Here is a 16880-nt window from a genome sequence, read left to right as displayed (position 1 = left end):
AACAGCGCAAAAGTAGTGGACGTGATGATAGTCAAGCAGCCTGGATCCGCCCTGTCCGAACGTTCAGGCTTAAAAAATAGTCCGAGAGAGTGAGAAAGAGCGAGAGAAAGGCGCACTGCTGTTTCGGTTAACTTCCTGGCCAAAGAAAGGTGCTCCTAGACATTTAAGCGCCACAGGAAAAAGTGCCTGTGTAGCTACGACAAAGCTACAGGCTAGCCAGAAGCTTTTCTAAAGCGATTTGACAAATTGTTTTCACCATCTACCTATAGGCTACTGTTAAACACCGAGTGAAAAAACAACCACGTGAGTAGTTTAGACACAACAAAAGATACCCTTCTTGCTAAACTGATCTTAGTTGTTATAGTGAGCTCAAAAGATCTACCGTTGGTATTTATTTCCATTGGTGAATTAATACAGATCACCAAATCAAAAACAGAACATATTTGGAACAAGAAAAGACCTTAACAAGTAAAACTCCGGTATTATTAAATTCATTCCTTTTGTGCACTACAGAAAGTCGGTAATATTTGTGACTAGCAACCAAAATAGATACAAACCTATGTGAAGGCGGTTTCCAACTGGCAACATCACTCACTCACGTTTATTTGCTTAAACGAAACAAAACAAAACAAAACGAAAAAGTAAATGGTAACATCAAAAAGGGTGGAATTTTATACACGATAAAAACAGCAGGAATAAACGGGCTTGCTGCCTGCGAGTTAAAACTCGGTAAAAACGTGATCCAAAGTAAATTTGAGCTCAACTGCTACGGATTCCACAAACGACTAGAGTAGAAAGTACGTTGGACGTGCTCTCTGCCACTAAGTAAGCATTTCTAGTAGTCAAACGATTGCTTTTGTACCACTATAAGGATAACATCACAAACACTTACGTCACCACTATAAGGATAACATCACAAACACTTACGTATTTTTCAGGTTTGTAGCAGACTAACACACATAAGTTGTGATTTCATGATAAGGGTTGACATCATAATAAACTAGTTCATGATATTCAACATCTTTCATATACCACATGATTAAAACGAAGGTCACAGAATAATCAGAGAGAAGCCGCAAACATCACACTGTTGTGTTTTCATAGCAGTTGATTAGGGTTTAACATCATAATAACTTAATAACCTAATTCATGATATTCATCAGCTTTCATATATCACATAATTAAAACGAACGTATTACAGAATAATCACAGAGAAGCCGCAAACACTCAACTGCGTAACGTAAGTGTACCACGAATACGCTTCGATGTAGCATTTTTCACGAAATCCTTTTGATGACGTCACATCACATGGTTCTCCTCGATCGCTTCCGGGGATGACGAGGTCCGTGACGTACATCTTCAACGTACTTTGGCTCCATGGAGGTTTCGCCGTGACGTCGCGTTAGGTGACGTTGGCAATTGTACCTGGTAAGTGTGACGTCACGTTTAGAAAAGAAAACTGGCAAAACATCTCATTCATAAACATCCATCGAATAGAGGCGTTTTTTTAGCAGACACATTTACACAGCTTGATAATAAATTGCAAAGACAAAAAAGTCGAGTAGATGGACATCATCTTGACTAGTCTTAATTATGTCAATGTACTCGACTGTTTTGGCTTTGTAATTTATTATCAAGCTAATAAATTACAAAATATCAAGCTAATAATTGCATAGTGTACGTACACATTTACAAAGGTTTTACCATTCTAATATGAAAAATAACATTGCGTTAACCTTTATGGTAAGTTTTTCGACAATTTGTGGAAACGTTCTGCAAATCCAGCTTTGGACAATTTGAACTTTTAACAAGCGAAGTTAAAAAAAATGCGTATTACCATGTTTTTTTCTTCAAAATGGCAAAACACACTTCCGTTAGTAGGTCGCCAGTTGATAATGAAACCAAGGCAATAGTGTAAAATCGGTATTATATTAAAGCAGTGGTTCTCAACCGGGGTGCCGCGGCATCCTGGGGTGCCATTTCTAAACCTCGAGGGTTGCGCGACATATTTGGTAATCTTTAACAATTTTATTTTGGATCAACTCATACAACTTTTTGTGTAATATTAGGAGTGGAATAAATCCAATTATAACTTTCTACGTTGTGGAGTTGATGTGTGTTGTTCCAGTGCCATTTATTGCTATATTCTAGTGAATTACTTACGGAAAATTTTTATAGGGGTGCCGAAATCTATTTAATATTTCTGAGGGGTGCCGCTATCCATAAAAAATAACGAGAAACACTGTATTAAAGTATAAGAACAACGTATATATTTTTAGCCGATTTCTTTTCAGGCAGTACAGAGAGTCTCGCACTTACTTATTGGTAAAAGGCACGCCACACAGGGGACAGTGCCAGGGATGCGGGATGTTGTGCTCCTCGAGATGTTCCTTGAGCTCCTCCACCAGCTTGAAGATCCTCTTGCAAACTCCGCACACGAACTGAGTCGACTACAACAACAAAAGCAAACAAAATCGTGAGCAACTGTTAGGAGGGATTCGGAGAGATTTCGCAATTCTTGAACGTCTAGGCGTCGTGGTAATCTTCCCCTTTTCAGTGTTTTGTTTTATGTTAAAGACTGCTTCTAGTTGCTGTCATTGCCTCGAACAAAGCGCAGGTTGTATGTCTTTTTTTAGAAGATAGCTGTGCTGTTGTAAAAGTTTCTATTTTATATTTGCGTAACGTTTGATTTTTTATATATATCAACGTCGTGTTCCTAGCAGCGTCGCGAAAATTACTAAAAGATTGTTTAAACACTCGCATCATATGGTTTGATCAGAACAACAAACATATCAAAATCTAAACATCTGTTGTTCGACCATTTTTTAATAAGGCAGGAAAATAAATTGTTGCTGTCCTACCTAGCACACAATAAGTACAAATGCAACAAGTTTAGCGGGACATTTCTGATGCTTGGCGGGCCGCTTATGACCAGCGGCCGCAGATTCCCTGTGTTAGGCTGTAAGTCCAGATACGCACCGTTGTCACATTTCGCGTTATATTTTGATGTTATTTCTAGAAACTTCGAAAGCAGTTCGACACATATAGCGAGCAAAAAATGCATTATGTGTTTAGGAAACAGATTTTTTTTAAGACGTTAACGGTGGTACGAAAAATCTTTAAATTTTGACATGACGTCACCCACCTTGCTAGATTGCTTGGGTTCGACTTTCGGAGGTGGTGGAATCGGTTCAGGGGGTTCACCTGCTTCCAGCTGCAAGTAAACGTAAAATTAGACGTCTAACCGGGATGTATAAAACAAAAAATGTAGAAGTATGAAAACTCCATTAAACTTGCAAACGACCACTTCGTATTTGTCGTTTTGTAAAGTGTCCTTGATTTGCGACAAAACATCAAACAACAATATTTTTTTTGTTTTGTTGGAGTTAAGTTTGTCGATCGTTTAGCTCAAAATGTGACGCACATTTGTAGCTTTGCATTGTGAGATGATGAAAATTGATGACATCACTTTTTAGTTAGTTTTTTGAAACATATCTTAAAATTTTTGCTTCTAGATTCTAGGTTGTATTTGTTGTAACAATATCATCCCATTACCTCAAGTAAAAAATAAAAACAATTATCGCAATATCGAATAACTCACCCATGCAAAGCTTGGTTAAACTTGTAAATGTCGGTTGACTTTTGTAAACTGTCGTTTTAATTTGCGACAAAACATCGAACAACAATAATTTTCACAATATCGAATAGCTCACCCTTCTCTTGGCCGACATGCGTCTGCTTCTCCACACGTGACCAGTCGGAGGTTGTATGGGAGCCGGAGCAGCCGGAGGAGGGGCGGGAGCAGGAGGAGTCGTCTCAGCCAATGGGGAAGGAGGAAGGGAGGACACGCCTACCACCACCTCGATAGCTTTAGCGAGCTCCTTGGAATCTGGTTTTTCTTCCTCAGCCGCTTCGTCTTGCTCCGTGTCTTGGGGGTGAGACTAAACAAGAACATTACAGGTATTATTCCTGAAGATTTATAAAATCGAAATCGAAAAAATCTTTGTTGATAAAGTACCGCGGTTGGTTGGGTTTCAGGGCAACATTTTTAATTGGTGTTAAATCTGCTGTAACAGAAAACATGCAGCAATTCGTTGTACAAATAACGTAAATGAACCAAAAATAATTTTTTTTGAAAAATATTTATTGGGGAATGGAGCGGTGTATACCCTTTTTTCATTTAGTGCAAATGAACCAGGTACCATAAAGGCCAGCTTTACGTAAAAAGATGCGTTCAACTTTTTGCGGCTTCTTTTGTGATTAGTTTTTTGCGGCTTCTTTGCGATTATTTAAACAAAAGTACAGCAATTTCCAAAAACATTGTAGATCAATACATCGTACCAGCCAATGCCATTATATTTCCACCAAACTTTTTTAAGCTGTTAACAACAAAGTTCCAGTAATTTCCAAAAAGTACTTCTGAATGTCATTTGTTCATTCATTTGTTGATTCAAGTAAGCGATGGCAAAGTCGATGCCAAACCAGTAACTTTTGATAATTTCATAACAGCGCTCAACAAATATAATTATGAAAACCCTAAAGTACCTCAGCAGCGGCACCGGGCGTCGGCTTTTCACTTTGCTTCTGCTGGTGAAGGGGCGTGGTCGGCGAGTCGGGGGCGTCGGCGCGCTCCGGCGACGAGTCGACCTTTTCTATGAGGTTGGCGAAGTTTGCGCGGTGCTTTGATATGTGGTGCTGCTGGTGAACGTGGCGGGCTGCGTTGTTGCGCTTTGTGAAGCCGATCGAGCAGATGGTGCACTTAAATGGCTGCCGGGGAAAGCACGAAATGATTTCATTTAAATTAATATAACCAAGTGCATCGATTGCAATAGCAATTATTGACTATGCCTTTTACACGCTTTAATAATTTGCAACACTTGCATTTTTGCAAAGCTGGATTTCTAAGGCGAACAAACAATGCTAAGTTTACAAAAGCTGAAAAGTAACAACAATACGCCCCTACATGGAAGCAGCAACACTACACACAACAAGCAAAAAATCACCACACCTTTGTCTTTGTTGGGGTGGTCAGGACCGGGACCGGTTCCGGGGTCGCGGGGGCCTCTTCTATGTTCGCCTTGGGCACCGGCTGAGACTTTACCTCGATGGTTTCCACCTCCTTGGGGGTCTCGACCACAAGGGGAACGGGAGACACGGGTAGAGTCTTGTGTAGGGTCACCCTTGGGGTTGTGAATCGCGTCGATTCGGCCAAACGGGGAGGGTTCGAATGGTCGATTTTGACTAGAAGTTGCTGTAGGGCGAAAGCGAACGAGTTTTTTTATGGTTAAAACTTATATTATCTTAAATAATAAAGTCTTTAACAAATAACTTATTTGATCGCAATCGGCGAATTTCTTCTAAACATACATACAGTGATGCTTTTCTTTAGAATAACAATAATTGTTTTGTTGAATGGTACATTTTTCAATATTTGTATTGTATTTAAAGTTTAAAGGAGACCGAAGAATTCTTCTAAACATCTGTTTTGATTTTTTTAAGCTCTACGACAACATATTCAACATGTTTGAAATGAACAAAGGTTTAGTGGCGCTTTACTTACCTTAAAGTGCACATTTTGTAACACTCCTTTAACAAGAAACCCATTTACCAAATACACAATTAGAGGCCAAAGACTAAACAACGCAAATCAAGAGAAGGTTAAAATAAATGTCTTAAAAAAATTTCTTTCGGGTTCATTATAAGTGTCTTACTCTAAAATTGTGGTCGTCCTTTGTGATGCTGTGCAACCGATGGAGATGCCTCACGACGTTTGAGCGGTTTGCAAACGGCACGTTGCACAGGCCGCACATGAAGCGCTGTAACAAAAATTTAAGGTATTAGCTGCCTTCGAACGATCGTCCCTATATATAGACATGTGTTGGAAATGATGATACTGTTTTACCTCGTTAGGTTAACTGAAATCAGACGTTTACTTTAAAGCGCAAAGCATTTTTACCATTAAGCGGGGCACTTAAAAATGACAAAACGGTAAAAATGTGCCACTGGCTGTTTTTTAAATTGGCTATACAAATTGCACAATGAACATTGAACAGCGTTGAAGATCCGTTGTTTCATCAATGACTGATCTATGTAATGCAATAGTACAGGAGATGTCAATCATTAATAAGTATGGAGTCTATATATCGGAAACATGTTTCAGATAAATACAAAGGGCAATGTGTTTTTTCACAGAGAGCAGTGTGTTTGTTTTAATTCGACCAAAGTTGGCGTTCCGCGCTGCAAATCGTAACTTTCCGAGTAGGTGGCCTGCCCTATACCTTGTTGGAGATGTCAATCATATCCGTAACTTTGCTTGTTTCCACTTTTGGTTGCGTTTCCACCAGAGGGATCCCTTCTTCGTGGTCGTTGTCACTTGCGTACTCTTCGGCCTGACAAACAAAATCGAGGTTGCATTTGATGGTCATGATATTGTTATTTAACCTAAATAAAAACATTAGTTTTGTTTCGTTTTAAGTGAACATAACGAATATAACAACAGTGAACACAAACATGTATGAAGAAATATGTGACGCTTTACTGGTAATATAATGAGAATCAATTAACCAGCAAGTCCGACTCAGCAATACCAGCCTTTGTTTATAAATGGTTGTTGTTTATTGAAAGAGGTTGTCAAAACCTCGATATCGGGCTTTGAATGAAATAGATTTGGTTGCCAAAGTTGTTTCGATGTTACAAAAATAGTTTAACGATTCTAACGATGGAATATAAATTGATGAATGGTTAAACATTCCCCACTAAAAGAAACGATTCGCCTGTGATGATATGAATTATTAATTATAGCACTTCCACTGTGTACGTTTGAATTCCAGTTATTCTTTACTCCGTCAATGTTTAAATTATGTCAAACAGCGAAAGGAATAAATTTACAAGACTTCTTGACTTATGACATCATAAAGTTGTGACACAAAACCAGCAAAAATGCGAACCAGTTGGGTTTGTGGCTTCAGATTTATATATATATATATATGTGCACACCGGGTGGTTTTTGAAGTGCCATACTGTTCTAGAACAATCATAATGGATTCCAAAGATTTTACGCAACTTATGATTCACTAAATTCCGTAAATGAGTTTTACCCAGCGTTAATTTGCTCGCACCTTACATAAGTGATAAAAGGCACTTCCCTATTCGTACAAAGACCCTTGCGCAGCAGATTGGATTTGCGTAAAAGTTTCCTTGTTGTAATTGATCCACTGGAGCAGGACACCTTAGTAACACGAATCCAGCTTTGGCAAACTAGGCTTCGCACTGATATTAGGGCCAAATCTATTAGGATCATGTTATATGAAAAACTTCCCCATGGTTACATTTGGCGGGAACTGGGCGCTGCAGAACATTGTTTCCGACTGGTCAGTCAACATTCAACTCACGTCAATCACGAGCGGCGCCTCCTCTTCTTCCTCTTCAACTGCTCCTCCCTGGATCGCTCCGTGCTCCTCCGCCTCAATGCTGGCGCGCTCTTCCTGCTCCTTGCGCGTCAGAGTGATGAGCACCTTGCGCTGCTCCTCGGAGCCGCGAGCGACCGCGTGACGTCGATAGGCGTGACGTAGCAGGTTGGAGCGCGTGGTGAAGCGCATCGAGCAGCGCGCGCACATGTAGGGCTGGCGGGAGGAGGAGGAGAAAAAAAGGGAAAGTATGAGAAATGCGCGTGACAATTGATTCGAGATATTGTCATTTTTTATCGAACGCGACGCAACAACAGGGGACGTGGCGTTGTTTTGCACAAAGTGCGCAAAAATGTCCACGCGAAAACGTGCAAAAAATGTCCGCACAAACATGTTAGAAGGCCTTCAACATGTCTGCACTTTTTAAAACGGCTTTTAAACTTTTTTTTAGAATGTGTGCACATTTGAAGCTGAGTTAGAGTTACGAGTTGTGCCGGCATTAACTATCTCAAAATGTGCGCACTTTTCTAAAAGTATTTTTAAATGTGCGCACATTCTTGAAAAAAGTGTGCACATTTTGGAAGGCATCTTAAAATGTGCGCACATATTTTGCACATTTTTGCGTGCACTTTTTCCCGCACATTGTTAAAAAAATGCTAGCATCCCCGTGTCTGACGCAAGGAACGCAGGATAGAAATGTGTGAAAAGTTACGGGCTTTAAAATGTAAGAATAAAATTGAAACGGGGGATTTTAAGGAGACGTGGCAATTTTTTTTTATGCTGGGTAAATCAATGTTTTTAACAATCCAACTTTGCGCTCCTATTAGGCCAATGGCAATTTTAATATTACTTAATCAGGAAACACCATACGTAGTTTCGTGCACTCCTGGACTTTAATTCATTTATGATGGTCAATTTTTTATAGACAAATATTAAAGTGGAGCTTAAGTAAGTGCATTGCAGATACCTAACACAATTGTAAAGACACAAGGGACATTAAAGTGGGATCTTAAGGAGACATGGCAAAAACTTTTCATGCTGGCTAAATCATTTTGTTTAACAATCTAGCTTTGCACTCCTATTAGTGCAATTGCAGTTCTAATATTACTATATTACTTGATAAGGATACACCGTAACAAGTTTGTGTCCTAGTGGACTTTAATTACTTATGATTGTCAGTCCTTTATAGACAAATAATAAAGTGGAGCTTAAGTCATCGCAGAGAAGTTAAAAAAGTTCTGTGTTTTAAAGCTAACACAACTGTAAAGCGACAAGGAACAACCATTTCCATTTTGAAGTCAAGAATTGCTAATGGTCGAACCAAATAAAACTGCAACTATCACAAAATGCCTTAACTAGGACCGACCTTCAATCCTGTGTGCGTCATTATGTGACGTCGGAGCGAAGATGCCCACGGGAACGTTTTGTTGCATTTGGGGCACTTCCTGCTTCGCAAGCACAGGTTCTTCTCGCCGTAGTGTGCTCGGGTGGCGAATCCGCCTGGAAGAGAAATAAACGTTAAATATATATAATATAAAACTTACTCGAACTTAGTTCAGTAATTCCATTAATGTCTAACTAAAACATAAGTATAAGGTCACAGCAAATGAATTTTCCATCAAATTGGCGATTAAACATAACCTAGAATTTCGCATTTTTACACGATTTTCCGATTTTCGCCAAAATTTCTACTCTATTTCCTCACACCTATACATGTTCAAATGAGCCTAAATTTTGTATACAACGGTTTTAGGTGTCTGTCTATCAAAATCAAAATGAGGCAAAAAAGTGGTTTCGCGATCCGCCCTAATATATATAAACACAAAAAATAACGAAAAAACTAGAACTACATAGCAGGGGTATATTTCAGGTGCATGGGTATATTTCACTTGCAAATGACTGTTACTGTACACACAGGTCCACACAACGAAAACTGGTTTACTTTAAAATAAAGTTGTGCGTTTAACAGGAAGCAGCGGTGCTATGGTTGTTTCCTGTCCTGAACCTACATAGCTGGTATAACGAGATCGTAGGCTCTAACCTCGCCACAGGCTACAAAAAGCTAGGCTTTGCTTGCATAAAAATCCATGATAAAGGCTCGCGGTGTAGAAAGATAACGTTTACCCAATTTATTTCCAACTAAAATCCTTATCTTTATCCTAATTGTTTAATTTTAACTTTATCCTCACCTAAAAAATAATTATTTTGCAACACTTAATATTGTCCTGGCCATAACGAATGACCTTGAGTTGACCTACTTGGCGTTCGGTTCGGTCCCCTGGACATTGCAACCATGGTCGGTCTGGAAACGTCCGCCAGGAACGGGGAAAACCCGTCGTTGGAACCAAGAGACGAGCGCTTCTTTTCGGGATCCTTCATGTATCTGAAACAACAAAACGGGGGTTATATATATTAATGTAACGCAGGGGTTCTTAAGCTCTTTTGAATGTTTTAGCACTTAAAAAAAATTAATATCAGATTTACCCCTAATATATAAAAGGGTGTTTATTTATGTAAAAACGAAAGTAACAAAAGATATCTGTTATATTTAATGCGACGGGTGCCCTTGCTTTTTGGCAAAGACAAATTAAGTAACTAGGATATAAGGATGTTGCCAATAAACTAAACAAAGTAAAATTTAGCAAAGCATAACGTTACTGCCACTAGACGATAAAGAACTATTAGTCTGCTAGGCTAGCTTCGAGCTAGCAGTCGATCTGATCTAATCGCAATAGCTGGCACAATTTTTCTGTCCCGTCGTGGATAATTTAATTGATAACTCATTACCCCTTAAAACAAGGAAATTTACCCCAGGGGGCCTTAGGTTAAGGTAACTATCTTGGGGGATTAAATAAAAGTAAGGTTAAGGTTGAAGATTTTTTGTCGCCCGATCGAAGGACTCTTAACGTTTCGTTATTTCCTTACCTTCCCTTTTCGTCTCTGGTCTCGGGAGGATACGGAATAAACTTCCACGTCAAGCCTGAATTGGCCTTCGAGGGCTGCAAAACAAAAAACAGTTTAGATGGTTTACTTGTCCACATTGTATGCAACATTTTTTTGATTTAATAAAACTATAGCATTGGCCAAAATATGATATCGTCTAGCCCAGTGGTTTTCAACCTTTTTCATACCGCGACCCATTTTAACAACCCAATGTAACAAATGACTCCCTCCAAAAAAAGATTCCTGCATATGTAATACATTTGTGTATGCGCAATAGCACAAAAAATATTATTAAAAATAACAAAAATTATGGTACCACTCTGTTAAAAAAAATACTCATTTATTAAATTCATGCACAAGGCAGCATTAGTGAGATGGCTAGTGTTGCATCTTGGCGACAAGCTTGACTATGCGTGCTCGCGTGGCGCTGTTGTTGCCAGAGCACACCCAAGATCTGGCTCTACATCAGGGGTGGGCAACTTTTTCCAGTCGCGGGCCAAAACCAAACTAAAAAAGGTCTCCGCGGGCCATTATATGTTAGCTGTGTATACTTTACGCATCTTATTGTCACCGCAACGTCAGTTGATCATGGATAAAACTAGGGTGTTTTGCAATTGACACACGATCGAGGAACAAGATTAACGCAAAGCGCAAACAAATATTTACTTTTTCGTAGTTGAAATAGCAAGAAAAATATGAGATATCGCTCCATGCCCAGTTTGTAAAATAGGTTGCGGGCCGGATGATTTGCGTTGGCGGGCCGGATCTGGCCCGCGGGCCGTAAGTTGCCCACCCCTGCTCTACATCATAGCCAAATATTATTCGTGATAAAATGGTTATTGCGATGTAATAATTAGTGATTGTCTCAACGCCGTTGATGCGATAATGGATAGCAGTTTTTTGCAGTACAGTAAACACTTGTTTAGCTTCTGATTTCTGTCTTTATTGAATTTGAGAATAACCATAGCACAATATAAGTAATAGCAACTTGGATTACAGGTTAGAGTTTTCACTTAGTTGTTGGACCAATTGCAAGGGCTGGCGTGTGTTCCACAAGTTCTTCAGTAAACGTAAAAGTGTGTACTGTTCCAGAAAAGGTCGAAAAGCACTGCCTGCCGTAGGCTACCTATGATTGATACCGGGAACTCAATAGTAAGTCCACATTGTTAAAATAATTGTCTCGAAACTTTCTTCCTGGCTGCTGATGTTTAAACATTCACTGTCAACAACATTCACTAATATCCACAAATATTTTTTATGGCAATTAATTGACATTCTCGTAATAGTGATTGGTATTTAATCGTCGTCTTCGCGATCCCCAGGTTGAAAACCACTGGTCTAGGCATATATTACAATTGGAAAATATAATACGAAAATATCTAATCTTTAAAGTTAACATATAAAATTATTTAGACACAAACAGCGTATGGACCATAAAATAATATTTTCCTCAGGAAGCGCTCGGGAACGGCAAATAAAAGTGTGAAAATTGTCGGATAGATGAACTTGTAATACCTTGTCTTTTAATGTTAAGTTACTGCACATGTTTTTTTAAGTTTAAAAAGGTGTAAAAACGAAAGAGCTAACCTAACCTATCGACATCCCGAATCCCATATCGTATACAATTAATGTGCAAATAATTGTAACAATTCTTTCGGCAATATTTTTTCAATGTGCCAACGTATTGATATCATTGCCCTGATGAAGATTTTCTGTATAGGATATTCTAGCATATTGCCAGAAGAACAATTTTACAATTGATACAATGCCTGGCAGCAACACTATATTATATTTCAAGTACATTTCAGGTAACACTAAAGACTAAACCTTAATTTTCAATAGAAATCATGTAAAGGTTAAAAAAAAACCTTAACTAGTATTTTTTCTACGATATCAGCCCTTCTCATAATTGAAAACAACGAATAGATACCTCGTTTGTTTTTGGTTTTAACGCCACCATGCGGTACTTCCCCCTTGTGTCGCCGCCCAGTGGCGAAGTGTCGTCATCGCGAACGTTGACGCCATCTTGCTGTGGTGAGCCTCTGACACCTTTTGGGGTTTGTGGAAATACGAGGAAAAATTAAAAATGCAATATCGAAAAAAAAAAAATTTAAGTACAGAAAATTACGACAAAAACGACACAAAGAGTCTATAATTTTACATTAACAAGCATAATTTTACATTAACAAGCATAATTTTACATTACCGTTTTGCACTAGCGGACCGGGCTGATGAACAAAATCAACGAGGCGTTTGATGCTAGCCAAATCGGGCGAAGTGGTTCCTTTGGCGCCGGCTTGTTGTCCGTCCCGATGCACCTGGCGCAGCTGTAGGGCCTGGGAGGCCGGGTTGTTGGCCAGGAGCTCGAGTTTGATTTGTTTGCGGATGGGAATCGGGTTCGAATCTAAATAAAGTAAGCAAAGCAGTTTTCAACAAGAGAGCAAAGATAGGCACAGTATTTAAAACCCTGCTAAATTTTGTTTAGAAATAGTTTTACTTATGTTAAATTTCGCAGTGAAAGTTCTTGTTAAAAACAAAGAAGTGGGACCGCATGGGGGAAAACTTTGCGAAATTCGCTGTTCGATAAAAAAATGATAAAAGTGGCAAATAAAATATACGTTTTATGTCGCTGGTGTAGATATGGCGTTCGTGAACTGGCCTGTTATCGATTTGGCATATAAAGGCATTATTTGCGCTTTGCGAATACAAAATACAAAAGAATATTATTATATTTGCAATAAAAGACACGATAAAAAAACATTAAAAAATAATAAATCGCGGTATATACAGCGACCAGAGTTAAAACCTATCGAGGGATAGTTTTGTCTCTTCCGGTCTTGTTAAGAAGATAGTTGATAGATACTTATTTCAAAGTTATATTTTTCCAACTTTGCCTAAAATTAAAAGAAAAAAAATTCCGCGCTGTATACCGTGCGAAGAAGATGAAGAGTGGCGTTCGGCCGTCTGGCCACCGCCTGTCTCTTTACGAGCTGCGCCCGAGGTCAGTTGCAGAACGTCGGTCGACGAGGAAAAGCCCCCGCTGTCGAGCGCCTTGTCCTGCTCGTCCCCGTCCCACTTTCCATCGGCGTACAGCTGAACCAGCTCGTGGTACGAAGTGCTGTTTGCAAGCGGTCGGGAGATTGCAGTTGCTACAAATTGCAATTTTTTTTACAATGTGTCCGGTTGCTGTAGGACAGGAAGGACTGAGAAAAAAATGTTTCATTTCGACACTAATGTTGTTCTAGTTTCGGTCTTATCTCAGGAGTGCATACTACTGAAACAATATATATGACCTTATAAAGTGATCGTGACAACCGGAAACAAAATCAAGACGACACTGTCGTGCTTTACACTTTGATATGTCTCATACGTGTTGCTTTTAAGTGAATGGTATCACAGGTTTTTAACGTTACTTTGCGTTGCGTTGGTGTGTTTTGACGATTCTTCAAGTTACTAGTATCATTTACTACGCTTTGTTTTAAATCAATTTATGCCCGCTAATAACAAATTTTCAGGCTATTAACAGTGCACATAAACCTTAGCCCAAGATATCTTAAATACACGCCAAATTTAGCAAAGTTTTATCGAAACTTTGAGATAGGTACAGCGTTGAAAAGAAGTAGGGCTAATACTTTGGTCATTAAACAAAATAAATAACTTACCAAACCGACAGAGTAATGCCACACGGATTTATCACGTTTGAAGTATTATGGTAACTCTAGGACAGGTAAAGCGTGAAAAGGCATAACATTCTAGTTATTCAAGTACATTTTCACAAAACATATTATATTGTTTGACAGAACAAAAACATCTTTCCAAATAAAAAAAATAACCTTTTTTCTGCGATCCGATACGATTGGACGACCCCCACTGCGTACGTTTCATCGGCGGCGGGTTTGCGTTCGCACTCTTGACGTAGGACTGTAGCGACGCGGCGACCGACGCAGCACTTCGCGCGCCCCTGACGTGAGACGCTCCACTTGAGTTGGGATGCAGGCTGGCGTAACGGTTCGACACGTCACCGCTTCTGTAGCGGACGCGGTGGTGGGCTCTGGCGCCGCCATCGGTGGCTGTGGGCGCGTTGTTCTCCAGCAAGAGGGCGCTGGTGGAGGCGAGCAGGCTGACGAGGGTGGAAGACATGCGACGGATGTCGTTGGCACGTTTGCCGCCTTCTGCGAAAACAGAGAGCTTCGTTGACGGTTTACTGTATACGCAAAATGGGTGAACGCCTATTCGAGCACAGAAAGCGGTGTGTTTATAATGGAAAAGGTGCGAGAGAGTCAACACAAATAACGGGCGCCTCTGAAATGCACAGAACGGTGTGTTTCCGATCAAATAGGAACCGCAAGTAACAAAGTTGTTGGTGGTTTAAGTCTTCATCTAGGGATCCGTTTAACGCAAAGCCTGACGTAATGATCCCGTGTTATAAAAATTAAAACTAATGGTTGTAGGAAAAACTTTTTTGTTACTTTTATAATACTTTCTTGATATGTTTAAAATGAATTTTGAATTACAAATTATTCTCAACTAGTAAATATGATACGTACTTCTGTATACGCTTTCATATTAATTCTACGATTTGATTTGATGTCATATACGTTAAAACACGTTTACTGTTGAAGATCGATGCCTTAGCTCAAGAAACATGAGCAAATATACTTGGGTACACTATGCACGGATCTGTGATGTAGCTTGATAATAAATTGCAAAGCCAAAAAGGTCGAGTAAATAGACGATACGAGCTTGTATCATCACAGATGATACAAGCATTAACTGAAGATGATACAAGCTCGTATCGAAACGTCTTAATCAAGATGCTGTCGATTTGCTCGACCTTTTTGGCTTTGCAATTTCTTTTGAGCAAATACTTCACACAAAAAATGGAGTGCCCAATTGGATATGTAAATGCAATCTTGGATACCTACCAGGACTGACTGCGATGAAAAACATATCAAACCCTGGTGAGAAACAGCCAGCAATGTATTAAGCGCTTATGATGAGCTGTGCAATTCCCTGACAAGGTGCTATGGAAGAGACACACTCGGCGGTTTAGCAGGAGTGACGTACTCAACAAGTACAAGCGTTCAGCGTTGAATGGGTCATATAGCACTTACAACAATTACCATCTCGTCCTATTGGAGCGGACGCGTTAGATAGTACTGCGCAGCACAACGAGGTCGCTTGTAACACAGAATATTTTTTTTAAACTTGAGTCGGTTTTGTCAACATTCTTTACCGACACGCAAGCGTTGGAAAGTGTTGAGTCATATAAGTATTTAAACATCAACTCAACTTCTACATCCATAAAACATATTAGATGGGTCAATTTCGAATTGTTTTTTTTTCTATTGTATTACAACCAAACCATATTGCGGACCTTAAAAAGTACGAACATCAAAGATGTCTCACTTTCCAATTGTTCTTTTAATTGTTTTGTCACAACACCATATCGCGGACCCTAAAAAGTACAAGTTCTCAGTATAAATCGCCGGTAAAAGTAGACCGCGACCCAAAGGTTGAGCACTTAAAGTAAATACAGCATCTGCATTCAGAAATTTCAGCACAATCTAAGTTTTAAAATACTCAGTCGGGTGCTTTTTGATTTAATCCAGTGGTTCGTAACCCGGGTGCCATTTCGAATGCTCAAGGGTGCCGAGAGATATTTGAGAATAAGAATCTGATTTTTGCCCAACTCTTATACCTTTTTGTGTAAAATTCAAGTGGAATAAATCCAATTATAACTTTATACGTTGTGTAGAGTTGATGTGTGTTCTTCCAGTTCCGTTTATGGTATATTATTTTAGCTTTGGAAAAATCTTGTAGGGGTGACGCAATCTATTTTTTTATTTCTGAGCGGTGCCGCTATCCATAATTGGCTGAGAAACACTGATTTAAACCAACACAATTTAAACTTAAGCTGCAGCCCTTAAATATAGAGATAACACATATTCCCAAAATATTAATTTAGAAAATCAACAGAAACACGCGTTGGCAAACACCGACGTGCAACTCACCAGCGACCCCAAGATTATCCAGAACCTCTGCGTAGTTGCTGCGGAAATGTTGCGCCAGCTTCTGTGATGAGACGTGGTAGGCTTCGATCTTGCTCAGGGGTATCAAGCGGGGTATTTTCACCGGGGGCTGGGGCCCGTTCGGCACTTCGGGCCGACGCTTCTTGCCGCGAAACAAAGTCGCCTGTTTTAACAAACGAGAAAAGAGCGTAATATACTTGCGTTTGCTATGATGAAAATAAGCATAAATAGTTGCATTATTGGCAAGCCTTGAAGGAAATTGTACAAAACATTTCAAGAAAACATCACAAAGCTGGCAATCAATATTTTCCAACATTGTTAAAATATTGTATATGTTATGTTTTTTTCCACGTACGAATACATTTGGAAGCAAGTAACATCTTATTGGAATGAAGTGCAAAATTTCCAATATCCGCGTGTCCGTTTACAAAATGAATGAAACTAACAAATGCAATTGATACATTTAGCTGCAAGTTGTGTTACGTGGCTTACGCATCTT

General features: G+C 39.4%; 1 protein-coding gene across 2 annotated transcripts in view; it reads right to left on the bottom strand.

The window, feature by feature from the left end:
- Positions 1 to 509: 509 nt before the first annotated feature.
- The window catches only part of LOC146133339 (uncharacterized), a 32837-nt gene continuing 16466 nt past the window's right edge, over positions 510 to 16880 (bottom strand). For both annotated transcript variants that reach the window (XM_083396987.1, XM_083396988.1), the window contains exons 17-33: positions 16364 to 16544; positions 14183 to 14521; positions 13280 to 13498; positions 12556 to 12753; positions 12280 to 12398; positions 10332 to 10405; positions 9665 to 9789; positions 8773 to 8906; positions 7392 to 7622; positions 6279 to 6389; positions 5712 to 5816; positions 5009 to 5251; positions 4546 to 4767; positions 3714 to 3941; positions 3146 to 3214; positions 2320 to 2450; positions 510 to 1425 (exon numbers count right to left, since the gene is read on the bottom strand). In XM_083396987.1, the coding sequence (XP_083253113.1) occupies positions 1305 to 1425; positions 2320 to 2450; positions 3146 to 3214; positions 3714 to 3941; positions 4546 to 4767; positions 5009 to 5251; positions 5712 to 5816; positions 6279 to 6389; positions 7392 to 7622; positions 8773 to 8906; positions 9665 to 9789; positions 10332 to 10405; positions 12280 to 12398; positions 12556 to 12753; positions 13280 to 13498; positions 14183 to 14521; positions 16364 to 16544 (2850 nt within the window). In that variant the 3' untranslated portion in view covers positions 510 to 1304. The remainder of the gene's footprint in view (positions 1426 to 2319; positions 2451 to 3145; positions 3215 to 3713; positions 3942 to 4545; positions 4768 to 5008; positions 5252 to 5711; positions 5817 to 6278; positions 6390 to 7391; positions 7623 to 8772; positions 8907 to 9664; positions 9790 to 10331; positions 10406 to 12279; positions 12399 to 12555; positions 12754 to 13279; positions 13499 to 14182; positions 14522 to 16363; positions 16545 to 16880) is intronic.

The sequence above is a fragment of the Ascidiella aspersa genome, chromosome 9, assembly GCF_963924565.1.
Source record: "Ascidiella aspersa chromosome 9, kaAscAspe10.2, whole genome shotgun sequence".
NCBI lineage: Eukaryota > Metazoa > Chordata > Ascidiacea > Phlebobranchia > Ascidiidae > Ascidiella > Ascidiella aspersa.
The sequence above is the reverse complement of the archived record's forward strand: the minus strand, read 5'-3'. Positions and strand labels throughout refer to the sequence as shown.